Consider the following 23,215-nt stretch of genomic DNA (forward strand, 5'->3'; position numbering starts at 1 on the left):
GTCCTGCCCGAGGCAGGATGTAATAGGCTCAACTGTCAGTTGTAAAATGACAGTTACAATACACTGCACTACGCAAGTACATACAGAAGTAGTGCAGTGTATTTATTGTACAGGGGATCAGAAGATCAGATCTTCCTGTCTCCTAGTATGTGTAAAATAAAAAGTGGAAAAAAAAAAAAAAAAAAAAAAAAGTTTTACATAAATAAATAAATCAAAGTTTTACTTAATAAAAACACTAATCGCCTTGTTTCCCTGATGAAACCCTTTATAATTAGAAGAAAAAATAAATAAAAAATAGACATAATACGTATCGCTGCGTTCGTATCGGCCTGACCTATAAAAATATCATATTATTTAACCCACACGTTGAACACCGTAAAAAAAATACAATAAAAAACTATGGCGGAATTTCCTATTTTGGTCACGTTGTTTCCAAAAAATTTTTATAAAAAGTGATCAAAAAGTCGCACATACCCAAACACGGTACCAATAAAAACGACATTTGTCACACAAAAAACAAGCCCCAACACAGCTCCGTTGACAAAAAAATAAAAAAGTTATGGGTCTCAGGATATGGTGACACTAAAACATTATTTTATTTAGAAAGAAGTGTTTTTATTGTGTAAAAGTAGTAAAACGTATAAAAACTATATAAATTTGGTATTGCTATATTCGTATCAAACCGCAGAATAAAGTAACTGCACAGAGAACGCCGTTAAAAATGTATAAAAAAAACAGTGAGAGAATTTCTTTTTTTTTGTCACCTCACCTCCTAAAAAAATTAATAAAAACTGATCAAATTATCGCATGTACCCCAAAATGATACCAATAAAAACTACAGCTCGTCCCATGAAAATCAAGCACTCACACAGCTCTTCAACGGAAAAATAAAAAGTTATGACTTTTGGAACGTAATAATGCAAAACGACGACCCAGAGTAATTTATATGTGCAGCAGTTCTTCACCTAAAACCCCAGGTCATCATTTGCAGCCCCCACTGGTAGACCCTGTAAATGCAGCGGAAACTATGACATTTTGAGGTCTGTGCTACATATGGGGCTAGTGAAGAATTCAAAGATTAGGCAATGCTGGAGTGTGCATATTTTGTACAATACCACGGACACCCATTGGAAGTGCGACTCCTGCCCCCAAAAATCTGGCCTGCGCATAAAGGATTGGTTGAAAGCGGACGTCACTATCCATGGATAATTAATTGTATTATTCATTCACCCCATTATTACATCATCCTATTATGACCTGATGCACTACGCCCAGCTTACATATACCCTGATGTACTCCGCACAGCTTACATATGCCCCCACATTATAAACTGAAACACCAGTAAAACACTAAACAAGACTACTACCAAGCAAAATCTGCGCTCCAAAAGCCAAATGGTGCACCTTCTGAGCCTGGCAGTGAGCCCAAATAGCAGTTTATGATCACATATGGGGTATTACTGTACTCTGGAGAACCGCTTAACAATTTATGGGGTGTGTGTCTCCAGTGGTACAAGCTGGGCACAACACATTGGGCACTGAAATAGCATATCTGTTGAAAATGGCAATTTTCAATCTGCAACATCCACTGTGCACTAATTTCTGCAAAACCTTTGAGGTCAAAATGCTCACTACACTTCTGGATGAAGTTCTTGAGGGGTGTAGTTTCCTAAATGGGGTCACTTCTCGGGGGTTTTCACTGTACTGGTAACTCAGCGCATTGCAACATGATGCCAAAAACAAATTTTGTAAAATTGCCACTCCAAAAACTAAATTGCGCTTTTTGCTTTTAGACCCTTGCCGTGTGTCCAAATAGTAGTTTACAACCACATATGGGGTACTTCCCTACTCAGGAGAAATTGTGTAACACATTTTGGGGTGTCTTTTCTCCTGTATTCCTTGTGGAAATGAAAAATTATGAGCTAAATCTGCAGGTTATTGGAAAAAAATATTCTTTCATTTTCACGGCCCAATTCTAATAAAATCTATAAAACACCTGAGGGCTCAAAATGCTCATTACACCTATAATTTAATTCTTTGAGGGGTATAGTCTCCAAAATGGGATCAGACCTTGGGAATTTCTGCTGTACTGGTACTTCAGGGGCTCTGCAAATGTGACATGGCCCCCAGAAACCAATTCAGCAAAATCTGAGCTGCAAAATCCAAATGGTGCTCCGTCCCTTCTGAGCCCTGCCGTGGGTCTAAACAGCAGTTTATTACCACATATGGGGTATTGCCGTAATCAGGAGAAATTGCTTTACAAATGTTGAGGTGCTTTTTCTCCTTTATTCCTTATAAAAATTCGAAAATTCTATGTTTTTTTGGGAAAAAAAGTCTATTTTCATCTTCACAGACTAATTCCAATAAATTCAGCAAAAAACCTGTGGGATCAAAATGCTATCTATACCACTAGAAAAATTCCTTGAGGGATAGTTTCCAAAATAGGGTAACTGTTGGGGGGTTTCCACTGTTTAGGTCCCTCCAGGGCATTGCAAACGTGACACGGCACTGAAAACCACTCCAGTAAAATCAGATCTCCAAAATCCAAATGGCGCTCCTTCCCTCCTGAGCCCTGCCGTGGGTCCAAACAGCAGTTTATTACCACATATGGGGTATTTCCGTAATCAGGAGAAATTGCTTCACAAATGTTGGGTTGCTTTTTCTCCTTTATTCCAGAAAAAAAAGATTTTCATTTTTACAGACTAGTTCAAATAAATTTAGCAAAAAACCTGTAGGGTCATAATGCTAACTATACCCCTAGATAAATTCCCTGAGGGGTATAGTTTCAAAAATGGGGTCACTTTTGGGGGTTTCCACTGTTTTGGCACCACAATACCTCTTCAAACCTGACATGGTGCCTAATATATTCTAAAAAAAAGGAGGCCCCAAAATCCACTAGGTGTTCCTTTACTTCTGAGGCCTGAGTTTCAGTCCAATGGCACACTAGGGCCACATGTGGGATATTTCTAAAAACTGCAGAATCTGGGCAATAAATATTGACATGTGTTTCTTGGGTAAAACCTTCTGTTGAAAATTTGAAAATTTCACGTCTACATTCCTTCAATTCTTGTAGAACCCCTAAAGGGTTGAAACACTTTCTGAATGCTGTTTTGAATACTTTGAGGGGTGCAGTTTTCAAAATAGGGTGTTTTATGGGGATTTCTAATATATAGGGCCCTTAAAACCACTTCAGAACTGAACCCGTCCCTGAAAAGAATAGACTTTTGAAATTTTCTTAAAAATTTGAGAAATTGTTGAAAAGTTCTAAGCCTTGTAGCGTCCTAGAAAAATAAAAGAATGTTCAGATAACGAGGCAAACATAAAGTAGACATATGGGAAATGTTAATTAGTAACTATTTTGTGTGGTATTACTATCTGTTTTACAAGCGGATACATTTAAAATGTGAAAAATAATTTCTTCAAATTTTCTCTCAATTTTGGTGTTTTTCACAAATAAGCAATGAATTTATTGACCACATTTTTTCATTAACATAAAGTACAATATGTCACGAGAAAACAATCTCATAATCGATTGGATAGGTAAAAGCATTCCTAAGTTATTACCACATAAAGTGACACATGTCAGATTTGAAAAAATGGGTCTAATCCTGAAGGCCAAAATGAGCTTGGTCCTGAAGGGGTTAATACATACTGCGTATTAAAAACATACAAGTCAATATTTGAACTAAATACCTGAGTCCCTACACTTAGGCTATGTTCACACGGGGTATTTTGCCGAGTTTTTTGACGCGGAAACCGCGTCGCAAAACTCGGCAGAAACGGCCCGAGAACGCCTCCCATTGATTTCAATGGGAGGCGTCGGCGTCTTTTTCCCGCGAGCAGTAAAACTGCCTCGCGGGAAAAAGAAGTGACATGCCCTATCTTCGGGCGCTTCCGCCTCCGACCTCCCATTGACTTCAATGGGAGGCAGGAGAAAGCGTATTTCTCGCTGTTTTATGCCCGCGGCGCTCAATGGCCGCGGGCGAAAAACGGCGCGATAATTGACGCGAAAATCGGCGTGCAGGGAGAGGAATATCTGCCTCAAAGTTCCAAACGGAATTTTGAGGCAGATATTCCTCCCCCAAAATACTCCGTGTGAACATAGCCTAAGAAACAAAACTAAAATAATGTAAACTAACTGTATTAACAAAATTAAACTTCACACATAGCATCTCTAGCGGATAGAGACCTGCTGCCAGTGCACGCTCCCTCAATGGTTGCTTAGAAGCCGCTGACTCATTCTGGAAGACCCGAAGATGCCAGCATCTGCAGTGCTACCATAGGAACCGATGTCTACAATTACAAACTGGTATTGACGACTGTCAGCCAAGGCCAACAGCACTACCGAGAAATACTGCTTGTAATTGTAGAATCGGGACCCTGAGTGTGGCGGCTTCTTCACCCGGATATGTTTCCCGCCCAGCGCCCCAATGCAATTTGGAAATTGTGTGTTTGCCATGAAGCCATCCGCAATACACATCCACTGTTCTGTCGTAGGTTGAGGCATCATGGTGTCTTTCAGTCTCTGCCATATGATCTCAGAGGTGGACCATATAATTCCTGATATGGTTGACGTCCCCAATAGGAATTCAAAGTGAATTCAAAGTGAGGGGACGCAAACGAATTTCCAGTTGCAAGGAATCTGAAGAAAAAAGAACAAAAACTACATTAATTACACAAGCGAACAACATTACTGCCCTGTTTACATGCCTCCTCAACTTGCTCTGTGAGGTTACCAACAGTGCATTTAAAATAAAAAATTACATTACTATTTATTGGATAGAGTCTTTGTGGCCTTCACAATATATTTGCAAGCTAACACATGTTGTTAAAGGGGACATTTATACTGATAGGTATATCATCCTGAGGGTATCACAGGGGAATTGGGTTAAGGGAATTCGGTCAAGCCATTTACCATAGTTCTAGATGTATCAGGCTGACAAGGCAAATTTTTTTCAAAATCATATAGTATGTATTCTCACCTCAGGGTGATGATGAGCCGTTCCTCAGGTAAAACTCTGCATCACATGTTTGTGTTCCGGAATGTTAGTCTGGAACGCAGCTCCTCCAGCACACGATCAAATGTTGCGACTGACATCCGACAGAAAAAAATGAAATTTTGCTGGATGCGGCCACACGTCTTCATACAGGGTGTGGAAGTGCCCCTTGGAAGCACGTTGGGAGACAATAGGATGGACCCAAAGCCTCCTTCTGCTCGCATGCGCAGTCCCTGCTGTTATCGCGAGAACAGCAGGGACCGCACATGCGCTTTATTGGCTGTACAACAGAACAGCCCATACATTGCGTTTTTCGCTGCATATTTTACGGACGTTATTGGAGCTGTTTTTCAATGGAGTCAATGAAAAACGGCTCCAAAAACGTCCCAAGAAGTGACATGCACTTCTTTGACGTGGGCGTCTTTTTACGTGCCGTCTTTTGACAGCGACGCGTAAAATTACACCTCGTGGGAACAGAACACCATAAAAACCATTGAAAGCAATGGGCAGATGTTTGTAGGCGTAATGGAGCCATTTTTTCAGGCCTAATTCGAGGCGTAAAACGCTCGAATCAAATCTGAAAATAGGCAGTGCCTTTACTAGAGCGACGGGAGACTGACCAGACATCGCCTCCAGCCGTGCCAGGACTGCTGCTGGCTCGGGTGGACGCGATGTCTGGTCATTCTCCCATCGTCCCGTTGAAGGAACTGCAGGAGGAAGTTACGTCACAGCGTGATCTCGCGAGGTCACGTTGTGCTGTGAATAAAGTTGGGCATGAATGAAGAGAAGTGTATGATGCTGATTGGTCAGCGTCATACACTTTTCTTTCCAATGCCCACTTGGTGAAACTAAAAAAAGCCCAGTTGGGCATTTAGAAAAATTTTTCATAAATCGTTATCTATATCAAAGCGTTTATTAGATTAGGTAGGAGATAGAGAAGTATTAAACTGTTGACAGATCCTCTTTAACCCCTTGCGTACCTTTGACGTAATAGTACGTCGCTGGCCACTTATGCCAGCGTACCTTCGACGTACTATTACGGCGCAGGAATAAACTGTCACTATGTGAAATCACATAGTGACAGAACAGCGGCGGCAGCTGTCATTGACAGCTAACCGTCTCTGCTACCGGCCTGGGGACCAATTAGCAGTCCCCAATGCCGGCGATTGCTGTGATTGGTCAGTCTCTGAAGACTGACCAATCACAGCCGTCTGTGACGTCGTCTGCAGGAGAAAGCTCCTGTCACTTTCTCTGATCTCCTCACTTCTGTGAGATACGTGAGGAGATCAGAGAAAGCAGTGTAAAAAAAAAAAAAACACTTTTTATTAACCCCTTCCCGAAAATGGGCGTATAGTAACGCCCTGAGGATGAAGCGGGCACAGGAGCTGTGCTCGCTCCATCTTCATCGGATGTCGGCTGTAATATACAGCCGACATCCCACTGCAACTACAGCGATCACTGTCCTCTCCGATCGCTGTAGTTTAACCCCTTAAATGCCGCTGTCAATAGCGACAGCGGCATTTAAGTGATTGATACAGAGGGAGGGGGCTCCCTCTGCACCCCATTGCCCCCCCTCCGCGAAAAATCGCGGGGTTCTGATGGTTGCAATGGCAACCAGGAAGCCTAGCAACGGCTTCCTGGTTGCCAGGTACGGGAGCCTATTAGGTCCTGCCCAAGGCAGGACGTAATAGGCTCAACTGTCAGTTGTAAAGTGACAGTTACAATACACTGCACTACATCAGTACATACAGAAGTAGTGCAGTGTATTGTGCAGGGGATCAGAAGATCAGATCTTCCAGTCCCCTAGTATGTGCAAAATAAAAAGTGAAAAAAAAGTAAAAAAAAAAGTGAAAAAAAAGTAAAAAAAAAAGTTTTAGATAAATAAATAAATACAAGTTTTACGTAATAAAAACAATAATCGCCTTGTTTCCCTGATCAAGCCCTTTATAATTAGAAAAAAAATGAAAAAAAAGACAAAAACTAGACATAATAGGTATCGCCGCGTTCGTATCGGCCTGACCTAAAAAAATATCATATTATTTATCCCGCACGGTGAACACCGTAAAAAAAATACCATAAAAAACAATGGCAGAATTTCCTTTTTTGGTCACGTTGTTTCCAAAAAAATGGAATAAAAAGTGATCAAAAAGTCGCGCGTAGCCAAACATGGTACCAATAAAAACGACAGTGTGTCACGCAAAAAATGTATGTACTCCGCACAGATTACATATGCCCCCACATTATAAACTGAAACACCAGTAAAACACTAAACAAAAACTACTACCAAGCAAAATCTGCGCTCCAAAAGCCAAATGGCGCTCCTTCTGGGCCTGGCAGTGTGCCCAAACAGCGGTTTATGACCACATATGGGGTATTACCGTACTCTGGAGAACAGTTTAACAATTTATGGGGCGTATGTCTCCAGTGGTACAAGCTGGGCCCAACACATTGGGCACTGAAATAGCATATATGTGGAAAATGTCAATTTTCAATCTGCAACATCCACTGTGCACTAATTTCTGCAAAACCTTTGGGGGTCAAAATGCTCACTACACTTCTAGATGAATTCCTTGAGGGGTGTAGTTTCCTAAATGGGGTCACTTCTCGGGAGTTTTCACTGTACTGGTACCTCAGCGCAATGCAACATGGCGTCAAAAACAAATTTTGTAAAATCTCCACTCCAAAAACGAAATTGCACTTTTTCCGTTTAGACCCTTGCCGTATGTCCAAATAGCCGTTTACAACCACATATGGGGTATTTCCGTAATCAGGAGAAATTGTGTAACACATTTTGGGGTGTCTTTTCTCCTGTATTCCTTGTGGAAATGAAAAATTCTGAGCTAAAGCTACAGGTTATATTTCACGGACCAATTCTAATAAAATCTATAAAACACCTGAGGGCTCAAAATGCTCACTACACCTCTAATTTAATTCTTTCAGGGGTATAGTCTCCAAATTGGGATCACATCTGGGGAATTTCTACTGTACTGGTACTTCAGGGACTCGCGACATGGCCCCCAGAAACCAATTCAGCAAAATCTGAGCTGCAAAATCCAAATGGTGCTCCGTCCCTTCTGAGCCCTGCCATGGGTCCAAACAGCAGTTTATTACCACATATGGGGTATTTCCGTAATCAGGAGAAATTGCTTTACAAATGTTGAGGTGCTTTTTCTCCTTTATTCCTTATAAAAATTAGAAAATTCTGTGTTTTTTCCAAAAAAAAGTCTCTTTTCATCTTCACAGACTAATTCCAATAAATTCAGCAAAAAACCTGTGGGGTCAAAATGATAACTATACCACTAGAAAAATTCCTTGAGGGGTATAGTTTCCAAAATGGGGTCACTTTTGGGGGGATTCCACTGTTTAGGTCCCTCCAGGGCGTTGCAAACGTGACACGGCACTGAAAACCATTCCAGTAAAATCAGAGCTCCAAAATCCAAATGGCGCTCCCTCCCTTCTGAGCCCTGCTGTGGGTCCAAACAGCAGTTTATTACCACATATGGGGTATTTCCGTAATCGCGAGAAATTGCTTTACAAATGTTGGGGTGCTTTCTCTCCTTTATTTCTTGCAAAAATTAGAAATTTTTACGTTTTTCCAGAAAAAAAGTAGATTTTCATTTTCACAGACTAACTCCAGAAAATATAGCAAAATACCTGTGGGGTCAAAATGCTAACTATACCCCTAGATAAATTCCCTGAGGTGTGTAGTTTAAAAAATGGGGGTCACTTTCGGGGGTTTCCACTGTTTTGGCACCACAAGACCTCTTCAAACCTGACATGGTGCCTAAAATATATTCTGAAAAAAGGAGGCCCCAAAATCCAAGAGGTGCTCCTTTGCTTCTGAGGCCTGTGTTTCAGTCCATTAGCGCACTAGGGCCACATGTGGGATATTTCTAAAAACTGCAGAATCTGGGCAATAAATATTGAGTTGCGTTTCTCAGGTAAAACCTTCTGTGGTACAGAAGAAAATGTATTACATATGAATTTTGTAAAAAAAAATGAAATTTGAAAATTTCAGCTCTACTTTCCTTCAATTCCTGTAAAACGCCTAAAGGGTTGAAACACTTTCTGAATGCTGTTTTAGATACTTTGAGGGGTGCAGTTTTCAAAATGGGGTGTTTTATGGGGGTTTCTAATATATAGGGCACTCAAAACCACTTCAGAACTGAACTCGTCCCTGAAAAAAATCGCTTTTTGAAATTTTCTTAAAAATATGACAAATTGCTGCTAAAGTTCTAAGCCTTGTGAGGTCATAGAAAAATAAAAGAATGTTCAAAAAACGATGCAAACATAAAGTAGACATATGGGATATGTTAATTGGTAACTATTTTGTGTGGTATTACCATCTGTTTTACAAGCAGATACATTTAAAATGGGAAAAATCATAATTTCTTCATATTTTCGCTAAATGTTGGTGTTTTTCACAAATAAGGAATGAATTTATCGACCAAATTTTTGCACTAAACTAAAGTCCAATGTGTCACGAGAAAACAATCTCAGAATCAATTGGATAGGTAAAAGCATTCCGGAGTTATTACCACATAAAGTGATACATGTCAGATTTGAAAAAATGGGTCTGGTCCTCAAGGCCAAAATGAGCTGGGTACTCAAGGGGTTAAGGTTGTGTAAAGGTGACACTATTCGTTTTGTTGATTTCTCTTTTTGCGTTTCAGCTGCTTCGGTACAATGTCCTGAGTTCAGCCGCTATTCAGTTTGCACGAGCAGTTGTCCAGCCACTTGTTCTGACCTCACAGCTCCACAGCTCTGCAATACTCCCTGTACGGAAGGTTGTGAGTGTGATAATGGCTATGTCCTCAGTATAGATGTATGTGTTCCTGTAAATAAGTGTGGCTGTGACATGGACGGAAAATATTATGCAGTTGGTGAATCATTCTGGACAACAGCAGACTGCACTGTACAGTGTTGGTGTGAAGATGGAGGGGACATGTTATGCTTCAACACTACATGCCGTGATGGTGAGATATGCTCTGTGGAGAATGGACATCAAGGCTGCTACCCAAAAAGAGAGAGTATATGCCTGGTCAGCCAGAATCAAGTGATACATACGTTCGACTCACAGAGCTTCCCGTACCCAATAGAATATTCTTACACTTTGCTGAAAACTTGCCCAGACAAGTCGGAGTTTATTGAGATTGACATCAGTAAGAAGAAACTTGACTCGGGGCCTAACTGGCTGAGGCCCCTAAGAATCCAAGTGGCTAAACAAGAAATTAGAATTGGTGGAGGCAGCACATCTGAAATTAAGGTAAGGTACTTTAATATTATCGAGAGACATATTGGGGGAAGTTTATTAATGATTGACATCTGTAATATCTGTAACATGCATAATGCTGTGTTCACATGGAGTTTCTTGGCACTGATTTTAATGCGGAACCCGCGTCAAAATCAGATCAGAAAAACACCCCAAATCTCCCCACATTGATTTCAGAGGTGTGTTTTTTCCGGGGGTATTTTTAATTGCTCGGGGAAAAAACAGCAACATGTCCTATATTGGAGTGTTTTCCAAAACTGACCTCCATTGAAAACAATAGAGGCAGAAAATAAAACACACCGCTCGTCTGAAGCATTTTTTTGGTGTGGTTTTTGCATTTAAATCTTTATTAAAAAAAGCCTAAAGAAAACGCAACAAAAAATGCGTAAAAAAAAGATTAAAATGCTTTCAGAAGGAATTTTGAGGCAGATTTTTTTCTGACTGACCAAAAACTCTGTGTGTGCACTGCCTAAGAGGGTCCTCTATAAACTTCTTAATGTGGCATGCAACATATTTAACAGGTAGCTGAGATATTTTTAGAAACAGATATTTGTACAAGGAGCCAAAATGTGACAGTATTGATAAATCTGCATAATGCTCACCACTTATTCTATAATCACAACGTAAATACATGGATAAAATTAAAAGTGGTTGTTTAATTGTGCCAACTTTCTTATGTTCCCTCTATGTGAAAAGATAAATCTCCATAATGTTTTTTTTTTGTGAAAACTGGGATGGATAAAACCTTTAATTATATTTCTACTCCCCCTTTACAACCCCCTCCAGTTTTGGGCTAAAATAAAATACATAAATAAAATCAAAGCGCAAAGTATGAACTGGGACTAATGATATTTAAAAAGGTTGATCAAAAGGATACAAAGAATCCTGTACAAAGAATTCCCTTCTTTTTTTTTTTTTAACTCAGAATTTGCTAGAGTATATGACAACGGGGTTTCTTAACTTGACAACCCCTTTAAAGTATATTTTAACCTTTTTTGTCTTTTTTAAATGCATGTACACCTTTATGAAAAATGTAATTTAGTTTTTGAGATACAGCTTCTTTGCATCCACTATGCATAGAAGCTGTATCTCTGTGTTTTAACCTGTATCCGTCAGTCCAGCTGACTGACTGCTGTGCTCATAGCAGCTCTTATGTGCATCTGACACACAGGATGACCTAATGATCAAATCTAACTTAGATCCTGAGTTATGAGTTTGATGCATCCACGAGGGGAGGGATCCCCCCACCTCCTCTGCTTACCTAACAGTGATTGACGGGATTCTGTGTATGCAGATACACAGCAGCCAACCACCAATCACCGCAGAGTGTGGAGGCGGGTGGAGCGCTCCCGTCATGAATACACCAAACTCATAACTGTAAGTCCGGCATATTCTTTGAATACTCCTATTAGCCAGAATGGCAGAATATTTTTTTGTGCCATTTTGGATCGGCCTGTCCCCATAATGTTGCTCTTACATAGGGCAGAATAGTCTAAATACAGATCCAGTTTAATTCAATAGTAAAACATCTTATCATGTAACTATGTATAGTAACATCTACAGTGAAGGAAATAAGTATTTGATCCCTTGCTGATTTTGTAAGTTTGCCCACTGTCAAAGACATGAACAGTCTAGAATTTTTAGGCTAGGTCAATTTTACCAGTGAGAGATAGATTATATAAAAAAAAAAAAAAAATATCACATTGTCAAAATTATATATATTTATTTGCATTGTGCACAGAGAAATAAGTATTTCATCCCTTTGGCAAACAAGACTTAATACTTGGTGGCAAAACCCTTGTTGGCAAGCACAGCAGTCAGACATTTTTAGTAGTTGATGATGAGGTTTGCACACATGTTAGATGGAATTTTGGCCCACTCTTCTTTGCAGATCATCTGTAAATCATTAAGATTTCGAGGCTGTCGCTTGGCAACTCGGATCTTCAGCTCCCTCCATAAGTTTTCGATGGGATTAAGGTCTGGAGACTGGCTAGGCCACTCCATGACCTTAATGTTTTTCTTTTTGAGCCACTCCTTTGTTGCCTTGGCTGTATGTTTCGGGTCATTGTCGTGCTGGAAGTCCCAGCCACAAGCCATTTTTAATGTCCTGGTGGAGGGAAGGAGGTTGTCACTCAGGATTTGACGGTACATGGCTCCATCCATTCTCCCATTGATGCGGTGAAGTAGTCCTGTGCCCTTAGCAGAGAAACACCCCCAAAACATAATGTTTCCACCTCCATGCTTGACAGTGGGGACGGTGTTCTTTGGGTCATAGGCAGCATTTCTCTTCCTCCAAAAACGGCGAGTTGAGTTAATGCCAAAGAGCTCAATTTTAGTCTCATCTGACCACAGCACCTTCTCCCAATCACTCTCAGAATCATCCAGATGTTCATTTGCAAACTTCAGACGGGCCTGTACATGTGCCTTCTTGAGCAGGGGGACCTTGCGGGCACTGCAGGATTTTAATCCATTACGGCGTAATGTGTTACCAATGGTTCTCTTGGTGACTGTGGTCCCAGCTGCCTTGAGGTCATTAACAAGTTCCCCCCGTGTAGTTTTCGGCTGAGCTCTCACCTTCCTCAGGATCAAGGATACCCCACAAGGTGAGATTTTGCATGGAGCCCCAGATCGATGTCGATTGACAGTCATTTTGTATGTCTTCCATTTTCTTACTATTGCACCAATAGTTGTCTCCTTCTCACCCAGCGTCTTACTTATGGTTTTGTAGCCCATTCCAGCCTTGTGCAGGTCTATGATCTTGTCCCTGACATCCTTAGAAAGCTCTTTGGTCTTGCCCATGTTGTAGAGGTTAGAGTCAGACTGATTAATTGAGTCTGTGGACAGGAGTCTTTTATACAGGTGACCATGTAAGACAGCTGTCTTTAATGTAGGCACCAAGTTGATTTGGAGCGTGTAACTGGTCTGGAGGAGGCTGAACTCTTAATGGTTGGTAGGGGATCAAATACTTATTTCTCTGTGCACAATGCAAATAAATATATATAATTTTGACTATGTGATTTTCTTTTTTTTTTTTTATATAATCTATCTCTCACTGGTAAAATTAACCTAGAAATGTGAAGAAAGTTGATCCAGCGCTGCAGGTATGTTGTTAAAAAGGAACGTATTCCCAATTTTATTATATCAAAAAGTTTAAAATTCGATGTCAGGTGCATATGGGCATCAAGGCAGTATTGGGTGGATATTTCAGCGCCTACGCGTTTCAAGCACGGCAAGTGCTCTTAGTCATGGCATCCATTCACTCACTAGAACACAAGACTATGAGTCTATATGTTTGATTTTGCAGGGTGGAGCTAGGAAGCCTTTCAGATTAAATAATTGCTAGCAGCTTGTGTATTTTTGAACCAACAGAAAACTGGGCTGTCCTGCCTCTTGTTCTCTGAGTATAATGTTCTCTGCTTAGAATAAATGCTCATAGCTCATTTAAACTCTTAATATTACATGCAGGAACCATAATGTAAACTGTGCTCATTTGTTCTCTGTATCAAAATTGAATTAGTTGTTTGCTACGTTAAGTTTCAGTTTAAAGGTCCCCTCAGACGAAATGGGCAGACTTCTAGATAGCTGCGGCTTCCCAGAGAACCGCGTTAAAACCACGATTCCAATAATCCACATTGGGTATGAGTACTTTTAGACTCCCATTGGGCTTGTGTGCCTGTGTGTGAATGGCTCCTGAGCTTGAACCAATGTTACATCTTGTTTCGAAATAAGAAAGTCATATATAAAAAATAAACATTCAAAAAGAACAAAAGAGAGACATTTAAAATCGGGCTTGCAAGAACCAACACATAATCGGTTGGGATCTAATCATATCTGACATAATAAAAAAGAATGAATCTTGAATATTGCAACTAAGAATGTAAAATAAGCAATTGGCTTTATGTTGTATTACGACAACATTATTCTCTCTAGAAGGTGGTGGAAAATAGTATACATGCATATATTTTACTTTATTTTTGGGTAAGAGATATTACTAGTTCCTGTCCTCATGGTTAAAGGAAAGGATAATAATATGTGCAAATATAAACATAGCTGCTGAATTACTAACATGCATTTGATGTTTCTACCTGAATGTTCATGTATGTACGTTATTTGGTAGATTATCATATATACCCAATTTTGACTGTCACTTATTCTTGCAGAGTTTATGTATTAATGTATTCATATCTTAAACGCATTTGGTAGAAATATGGAACCAATGTTTGAACTACATTTATAATAGAGATAGAACCGGAAGGATTGGCAATCCCCCATTGAATAGAAGTACTTCAAATTGAATCTTGCTTCGTGCAGTAGTATACACCGATGTATATTGTTACAGCCAAGTTGGAATATATCCTCTATATGTTATATAGCTGATAATAGGCTCGTGTATAACAATATATGTCATGCACTGGTCGTATTTGGTTCACAGCAATATAGGTGAATCTGTTGGTATTTCTTTTAAGTGGAATGGTTTTTATTATTTGGGGGGAGAATTATTTAGTATATGTCCCTATAAAATGTTCACATTTTATTTGGAGTTTGAAGTACATAGATTTTGTCTCTCTGTGTGTTATAGAAGATACATTTTGGCACCTTATTTCTCCAAGCGGGAGTTTTAATTTACCCCGAACAAATTAATACAAAAACATTAATTCCCTTCTTAAATTAAGTCCGTGCGGAAACCTTGTTTTTAGATTGAATATCCAAAAAGCCTCTCTAGTCAGGAGTGGCTTCTTGAGATCTCCTCCACGTACAGTATTTTTGATTCTTTCGATAGCATATGTCTTCAAATACGTGGTGTTTCTATCGTGGCAAGTGATAAAATGTCGTGCGGCATTGGATATGTTGGTAATTGCCGGGTTCCTAATGTAACCAAGATGTTCTAAAATTCTTGTTTTAAATTTTCTAGAAGTGCTCCCTACATATTTCAGGTTGCAACTGGTACATTCTATTATATATATTACAAAGTCACTGTTACAGTTAATGTATGACTTTATAGGATAACTTTGCTGACCACTTGAATCGTCAAATCTCTTTACCATTTTAGTGTAGTTACATATTTTGCATGGGTGAGATCCACATTTATAAAAACCCAGCTGCTCCAGCCATGTTGTTTGAGTTATATTGGGTGGTAATAGTGAGGGGGATAATGTATTCCCTATAGTTGACCCTCTACGTGCTACTATTCTGCATCCATGTTTCAATATGTCTTCCAATTTGGTATCTTCGTACAATAGTGGAATATATCTTTGTACCATGTTTTTAATGGTGGAGAATTGGTTGCTATATTGCAAGCTTAGTGTAGGAATTTCTTTACTTGTTTTATTGGTGTTGATTTTGTTTGTAGTTACATTCTGTTTGTCCATCAGTAAATTCTGTCTGTCTTTAGTCTTCACTATTTCTTTAGCCCTATTCAACATCCATTTCTTGTACCCCCGTTTACTCAATTTTTGGCTCATATTTTGTTGTTCTTTTTCAAAACTTTGTGCTGTACTACAATTTCTTTTCGCTCTTATAAATTCACCTACAGGTATTGATGTAATTGTATGTTTCGGATGGTTTGAACTGGCGTGTAATATGGTGTTGCCTGTAATTGGTTTTTGGTAAATTTCTGAGTGTATTACTTCATTCGTTATAGCAACAAGATTTAAATCTAAAAAGTTGATACTATCCTTTTCTATTTTATGTGTAAATCTCAGATTGAATTCATTGTTGTTGAGATATGTGAGGAAATCCTGTATGGCAGATACATCCCCCTCCCATATGAGTAGGAGGTCATCGATGTATCTGCCATACCAATGTATATATTTGTTGAAAGGATTGGAATTAGAAAAAATAGTGATCTCCTCCCACCAAGCCATTACGAGGTTAGCTAATGATGGTGAAAATTTAGCCCCCATGGAAACTCCTCGTTTCTGGAGATAGTATTGACCATTAAATTTAAAGTAGTTGTGAGACATGAGAAAAATGAGGGCATTATTAGCGAAATTTTGTAAGTGCTTATCATATGTGCCATATTTTGATATATGAAAGTTTAAGGCTTTGACCGCAATTGTATGTGGTATGCTCGTATATAATGCGATCACATCACAACTAAGCCAGGTGAAACTATCTGCCCACATTTTATTGGAAAATATTCGGAGGACGTCTTTTGTGTCCCTGAGGTGGCCTGAAACCCTCTGCACCAAGGGTTGTAATAAAAGATCAAGCCATTCGGAGAGTCTCTCTGTGAGAGACCCAATGCCCGACACTATTGGGCGCATGGGGGGTGGAACTATGCCCTTGTGGGTTTTGGGCAGTGCATGAAAAATTGGTATAGTAGGATGCTCGATTAGTATGTAGTCTAATTCTTTTTGGGAAATAACCCCATTATCTAAGCCAGTGTTTAATAGATCTTTTAATTTTAACTGGTAAGTTTGGGTTGGATTATGGTCTAATTTTGTGTATGTTTCCGCATCAATGAGCAATTCCATAATCTGTTTGACGTATATGTCTCTATCTAAGACTGTCACGCTGCCCCCTTTGTCAGACATACGTATGACTATATCCCTGTTATCTTGTAATGTCTTGATGGCTTTTTTGTGTGCAAAGGATAAATTGTGTTTGTGTTGGCCCCTTCTATTGGATTCTTGTAGATGTTGTAATTCTCTTTCCATAGTGGCCTGGAATTTATCCATGGACTCAGTTCTCGAATTAATGGGATAAAATGTTGGGTTAGATGTCGTAAAGTCCTTCAACTTTGAGATTGACTCTCTTTCTATGTTTTCTGTAAGTTCTTCCAAATTGATGAGCGTCATCTGTTCCTGGAACATAAATTGTCGATATTCATTCTGGTTCTTCTCAGTTTGTGACATATCCATAACCGCCGATAGTGTATCTGTTTCTGTCTGAGGTAAGAAATGTCTCTTTATTGTCAGATTCCTGATGAATTTATTTATATCCAATAGTGTGGAAAAAATGTCAAAATCCTTGGTTGGCACGAAATTAAGCCCGAGCTTCAATACCTCCATTTGGGCTTGTGTTAATATAGTCGAGGACAAGTTGATAACGTCCATATTCGTGGGATTCAGTACCTCTGATTCCTCAATTTTCGAGGTAGTATGTTTTCCGCTGGATTTATGTTTCCTGCCCCCCCTTTTTCCCCGTTTTTTGACATATTTCGTGTTTCTCTATAATTGAACCTTTGCGTGAGGGAACTTGCTGGAAAATCCATATCCGATCCTCCTGTGGCTTCGTCCGAGGTTTCCAATTCTGTTGAGCTGAAGCTCACTCTGTGGGGACTGAAATTGCGTCTTTTAAACCTCCTTGGTTTTTTGAGAATGGATTTTGTTCCTTGTCTGTTGTTCTCCCGTTGATTCCAATTATACACTTCATTTTTGCATAATCATTCATATCTCTCATGAATTTGTTTTTTTTAATCTCGGCTATCGATTTGTCTAGTTGTTCCAAATATTTTGATGTTCTCGTTTCCAAATTCTTGTAATCCGGTAAAGTGGAAGATTTTTGTATTTCCTCCTTCAGTGTTTTGATATCCACCTGTAATTCTGCTAGTTTATGTTCCTCTTGTTCAATAATGAGATTCATCAGGCTCAGAGAGCACTTCGATAGTGTTTTGTGTTTTGACGATTCAAGTGGTCAGCAAAGTTATCCTATAAAGTCATACATTAACTGTAACAGTGACTTTGTAATATATATAATAGAATGTACCAGTTGCAACCTGAAATATGTAGGGAGCACTTCTAGAAAATTTAAAACAAGAATTTTAGAACATCTTGGTTACATTAGGAACCCGGCAATTACCAACATATCCAATGCCGCACGACATTTTATCACTTGCCACGATAGAAACACCACGTATTTGAAGACATATGCTATCGAAAGAATCAAAAATACTGTACGTGGAGGAGATCTCAAGAAGCCACTCCTGACTAGAGAGGCTTTTTGGATATTCAATCTAAAAACAAGGTTTCCGCACGGACTTAATTTAAGAAGGGAATTAATGTTTTTGTATTAATTTGTTCGGGGTAAATCAAAACTCCCGCTTGGAGAAATAAGGTGCCAAAATGTATCTTCTATAACACACAGAGAGACAAAATCTATGTACTTCAAACTCCAAATAAAATGTGAACATTTTATAGGGACATATACTAAATAATTCTCCCCCCAAATAATAAAAACCATTCCACTTAAAAGAAATACCAACAGATTCACCTATATTGCTGTGAACCAAATACGACCAGTGCATGACATATATTGTTATACACGAGCCTATTATCAGCTATATAACATATAGAGGATATATTCCAACTAGGCTGTAACAATATACATCGGTGTATACTACTGCACGAAGCAAGATTCAATTTGAAGTACTTCTATTCAATGGGGGATTGCCAATCCTTCCGGTTCTATCTCTATTATAAATGTAGTTCAAACATTGGTTCCATATTTCTACCAAATGCGTTTAAGATAAGAATACATTAATACATAAACTCTGCAAGAATAAGTGACAGTCAAAATTGGGTATATATGATAATCTACCAAATAACGTACATACATGAACATTCAGGTAGAAACATCAAATGCATGTTAGTAATTCAGCAGCTATGTTTATATTTGCACATATTATTATCCTTTCCTTTAACCATGAGGACAGGAACTAGTAATATCTCTTACCCAAAAATAAAGTAAAATATATGCATGTATACTATTTTCCACCACCTTCTAGAGAGAATAATGTTGTCGTAATACAACATAAAGCCAATTGCTTATTTTACATTCTTAGTTGCAATATTCAAGATTCATTATTTTTTATTATGTCAGATATGATTAGATCCCAACCGATTATGTGTTGGTTCTTGCAAGCCCGATTTTAAAAGTCTCTCTTTTGTTCTTTTTGAATGTTTATTTTTTATATATGACTTTCTTATTTCGAAACAAGATGTAACATTGGTTCAAGCTCAGGAGCCATTCACACACAGACACACAAGCCCAATGGGAGTCTAAAAGTACTCATACCCAATGTGGATTATTGGAATCGCGGTTTTAACGCGGTTCTCTGGGAAGCCGCAGCTATCTAGAAGTCTGCCCATTTAGTCTGAGGGGACCTTTAAACTGAAACTTAATGTAGCAAACAACTAATACAATTTTGATACAGAGAACAAATGAGCACAGTTTACATTATGGTTCCTGCATGTAATATTAAGAGTTTAAATGAGCTATGAGCATTTATTCTAAGCAGAGAACATTATACTCAGAGAACAAGAGGCAGGACAGCCCAGTTTTCTGTTGGTTCAAAAATACACAAGCTGCTAGCAATTATTTAATCTGAAAGGCTTCCTAGCTCCACCCTGCAAAATCAAACATATAGACTCATAGTCTTGTGTTCTAGTGAGTGAATGGATGCCATGACTAAGAGCACTTGCCGTGCTTGAAACGCGTAGGCGCTGAAATATCCACCCAATACTGCCTTGATGCCCATATGCACCTGACATCGAATTTTAAACTTTTTGATACAATAAAATTGGGAATACGTTCCTTTTTAACAACATACCTGCAGCGCTGGATCAACTTTCTTCACATTTCTATTGTTTGCCGTGGACCGTCGCGGAGATCCGAGCGAGGCCAAGGTGTCAGGCGTTGAACTGGTGAGCTGGAGGTTTCCTCCCCCCATTCTAAAATTAACCTAGCCTAAAAATTCTAGACTGTTCATGACTTTGACAGTGGGCTAACTTACAAAATCAGCAAGGGATCAAATACTTATTTCCTCCACTGTATGTAACTATGTACTAGATCAGGGGTGGGCAAACTTTTTGACTCGCGGGCCACAATGGGTTCTAAAATTTGACAGAGGGGCCGGGCCAGGAGCATTTGGAGGGAGTGTTTGGGCCGGATATACTAAAGCATTAAATGTAGTGTGTGCAAACCTCATAGCACAGTAAGAACACTACAACCCAATTTATTAACTGTCTTTCAAATGTGAAAAATAGCCCTTATCAGTTAATAAATTTGTCTCAAGGAATATGCAAGATATGGCATTTACATACTATTTCGCAGATACTGGGAGGAGGAAATGTAAATAGATTAAAATAACATACGCACTGTGATTTATCAAGAAAAAAGTTCTGTTGACTCTGTAAATTAGCTGCCAACCTCTGAGCAGTAGCCGCCCGTTCTTGTGTTGACTGCTTGCTAGCATAGTTTGCATGCTTCGTGGCAAAGTGACGGCTGATATTGTACTCTTTGAAAACCGAAGGGCTTAATGGTGACGTGAAACGAAGTGAAAATTAAAGTGAAATAAAGAGAAATACGCGCCACATTAACCCCTTAATGACCGGGCCATTTTGCACGTTAATGACCAAGGATTATTTTTTGTTTTTTCACGGTCGCATTCCAAGAGTCGTAACTCTTTTTTTATTCCGTCGACATAGCCGTATAAGGGCTTGTTTTTTCCGGGACGAGTTGTATTTTGTAATTGTACCATTTTTAGATGCTTATAACATATTGATTAACTTTTATTAACTTTATTTTAGGAGAGAATTGAAAATAAGCAGCTATTCCAGCATTAATTTTCACGTTATAAATTTACGCCGTTTACTATGCAGCGTAAATAACATGTTAACTTTATTCTATGGGTCGGCACGATTACAGGGATACCAAATATGTAAAGGTTTTATATGTTTTTTCTACGTTTGCACAATAAAAACCCTTTTTAGAAAAAAATTACTTGTTTTTGCATCGCCGCGTTCCAAGAGGCGTAATTTTTTTATTTTTCCGTCGATGTGGCCGTACGTGGGATTGATTTTTGCGGGACAATGTGTAGTTTTCATTAGTACTATTTTGGGGTACATAGGACTTATAGATGAACTTTTATTTTATTTTTTATGGGGGGAATGGGAGAAAAGAGAGAATTTTGCCGTTGTTTTTTGCGTTTTCTTTGGACGCCGTTCATCCGGCGGTTTAATTAATGTGTTCATTTTATTGGTCAAGTTGTTACGATCGCGGGGATACCATATATGTGTATGTGTGATTTGTTTTGACCGTTTTATTAAATAAAACCACTTTTTGGGGCAAAAAAGTAGTTTTATTTGACTTTGACTGTAATTTTTTTTATTTTTTTTTTCACAAACTTTATTTAACGGTTTTACTTTTTTTTTTTTAGTCCCACCAGGGGACTTCACTATGCGATATGCCGATCGCATATATAATGCTTTGGTATACTTCGTATACCAAAGCATTATTGCCTGTCAGTGTAAAACTGACAGGCAACCTGTTAGGTCATGCCTCTGGCATCGCCTAACAGGCAGATGCTGAAGACAGACCTGGGGGTCTTTGTTAGACCCCCGGCTGTCATGGAAACCCGACGGCGACCCGCGATTTGTTTGCGGGGGCGCCGATCGGGAGACAGAGGGAGTTCCCCCCTCTGTCAAACACATTAAATGCCGCTGTCACTGTTGACAGCGGCATTTAATGGGTTAAACTGCCGGAATCGGCGCGTGCTTCGATTCCGGCAGTTGCAGCAGGAGCCAGGCTGTGTATAACAGCCGTGCTCCTGCCGCTGATCGCGTGGGTAAACTGTCAGTACCCGCGCGATCACAGGACGGATATATCCGTCCTCCTGCGCGAACTAGCAGCTGCTGAGGATGGATATATCTTGGACAAGTTCGGCGGGCCGGATTAAAAAGCCTAACGGGCCGTATGTGGCCCGCGGGCCGTAGTTTGCCCATGTCTGTACTAGATTCATAATTGTATAATTAACAAATAAAAATGTTCTAATTTACTTTGTGTTTCAATTCGTACCTAACTTTTCAGGTGACGTTTCAGAATAAGCCGTCATATGTGTGTACATGCGGAATAATATTATTTCTGGCCATTATATGATTTATATTCTGCATTTTTTAGCAGTTTTCCTCTCCACAGCCTTAATCTATAATTCTCCTTTTCTCTGAGCTAGTGGGTGGAGCCTAAATACTATCATGCCTTCTATACACAGCACACATAGAACAGGAGAATGCTGCTCTCCTATCTCATATATGTAGAAGCAGCAGCAGCATGGAGGAGTTTATACAGCAGTAAGTCGCAGTATAGCTGAGAATCCAGTATTACTAGCCCGAGTCTCCTCTCTGCTCTTGCTGCCCTTTCCCCTCTCCATTGACTTCTGTGCATAGCAGTGTCTGTGTCTGTTTCTCTCTCTCTCTGCTCCTGTTTCCCCCTCCTCTGTCCATAGACTAATATGGGCAGCATGACTCCGTCTCTCTCTCTGCTCCCTCCTCCTGCTCCCCCCTCACCTCTCCATAGACTTGTGTCTTTCGCTGTGTCCTCTCTGTATCTGTTTCTCTCTTTTCTTTTCTTCTGCTCCCCCAACACTCTCCATAGACTTCTTTGGGCTGGATGTTTGTGTCTTTCTCTCCTGCTGCCTCCTCTGCTCCCCCTCTCATCTCCATACACGTCTATAGGCAGCGTGTCTGTGTCTTTATCTCCATGCTCCCCCTCTCCCCTCTCTATAGGCTTCTAAGGACAGTAGCATCTGTATCTTTCTGCTCCTACTTCCTACTTCTATTTCCCCTCTCCATAGACTTCTATAAGCAGCATGTCTGTGTATTTCTCTCCCTGATTCTCTTCCCCTCTCCATAGACTTCGATGGGCAACAGTGTCTGTGTGTCTCTGCTCCTGCTGCCCTCTCCACTTTCCATAGACTTTTATGGGCAGCATGTCTGTGTCTTTCTCTCCTTGCTCCCCCTACATCTCCATAGACTTCTATGGGAAGCATGTCTGTGTCTTTCTCTCTCTGCCCCCTCCTCCTGCTCCCCTTCCCTCTCCATAGACTTGTAAGGGCAGCATCATCTTTGTCTCTCTACTTCTGAGCATTGGAGTGACATATAACTAATACCAGCAGATTGTCTCCTCTCTCTCTCTCTTCTCCTGCTCCCCCTCCCCTTACCATAGAT

At 39.7% G+C, this 23,215-nt stretch overlaps 1 protein-coding gene across 1 annotated transcript in view; it reads left to right on the forward strand.

The window, feature by feature from the left end:
• Nucleotides 1-23,215, forward strand: part of TECTA (tectorin alpha) — a 171,925-nt gene that overhangs the window by 74,965 nt on the left and 73,745 nt on the right. The window contains exon 8 of the mRNA XM_075840108.1: nucleotides 9,670-10,262. Within this exon, the coding sequence (XP_075696223.1) occupies nucleotides 9,670-10,262 (593 nt within the window). The remainder of the gene's footprint in view (nucleotides 1-9,669; nucleotides 10,263-23,215) is intronic.

The sequence above is a fragment of the Rhinoderma darwinii genome, chromosome 10, assembly GCF_050947455.1.
Source record: "Rhinoderma darwinii isolate aRhiDar2 chromosome 10, aRhiDar2.hap1, whole genome shotgun sequence".
NCBI classification, from domain to species: domain Eukaryota; kingdom Metazoa; phylum Chordata; class Amphibia; order Anura; family Rhinodermatidae; genus Rhinoderma; species Rhinoderma darwinii.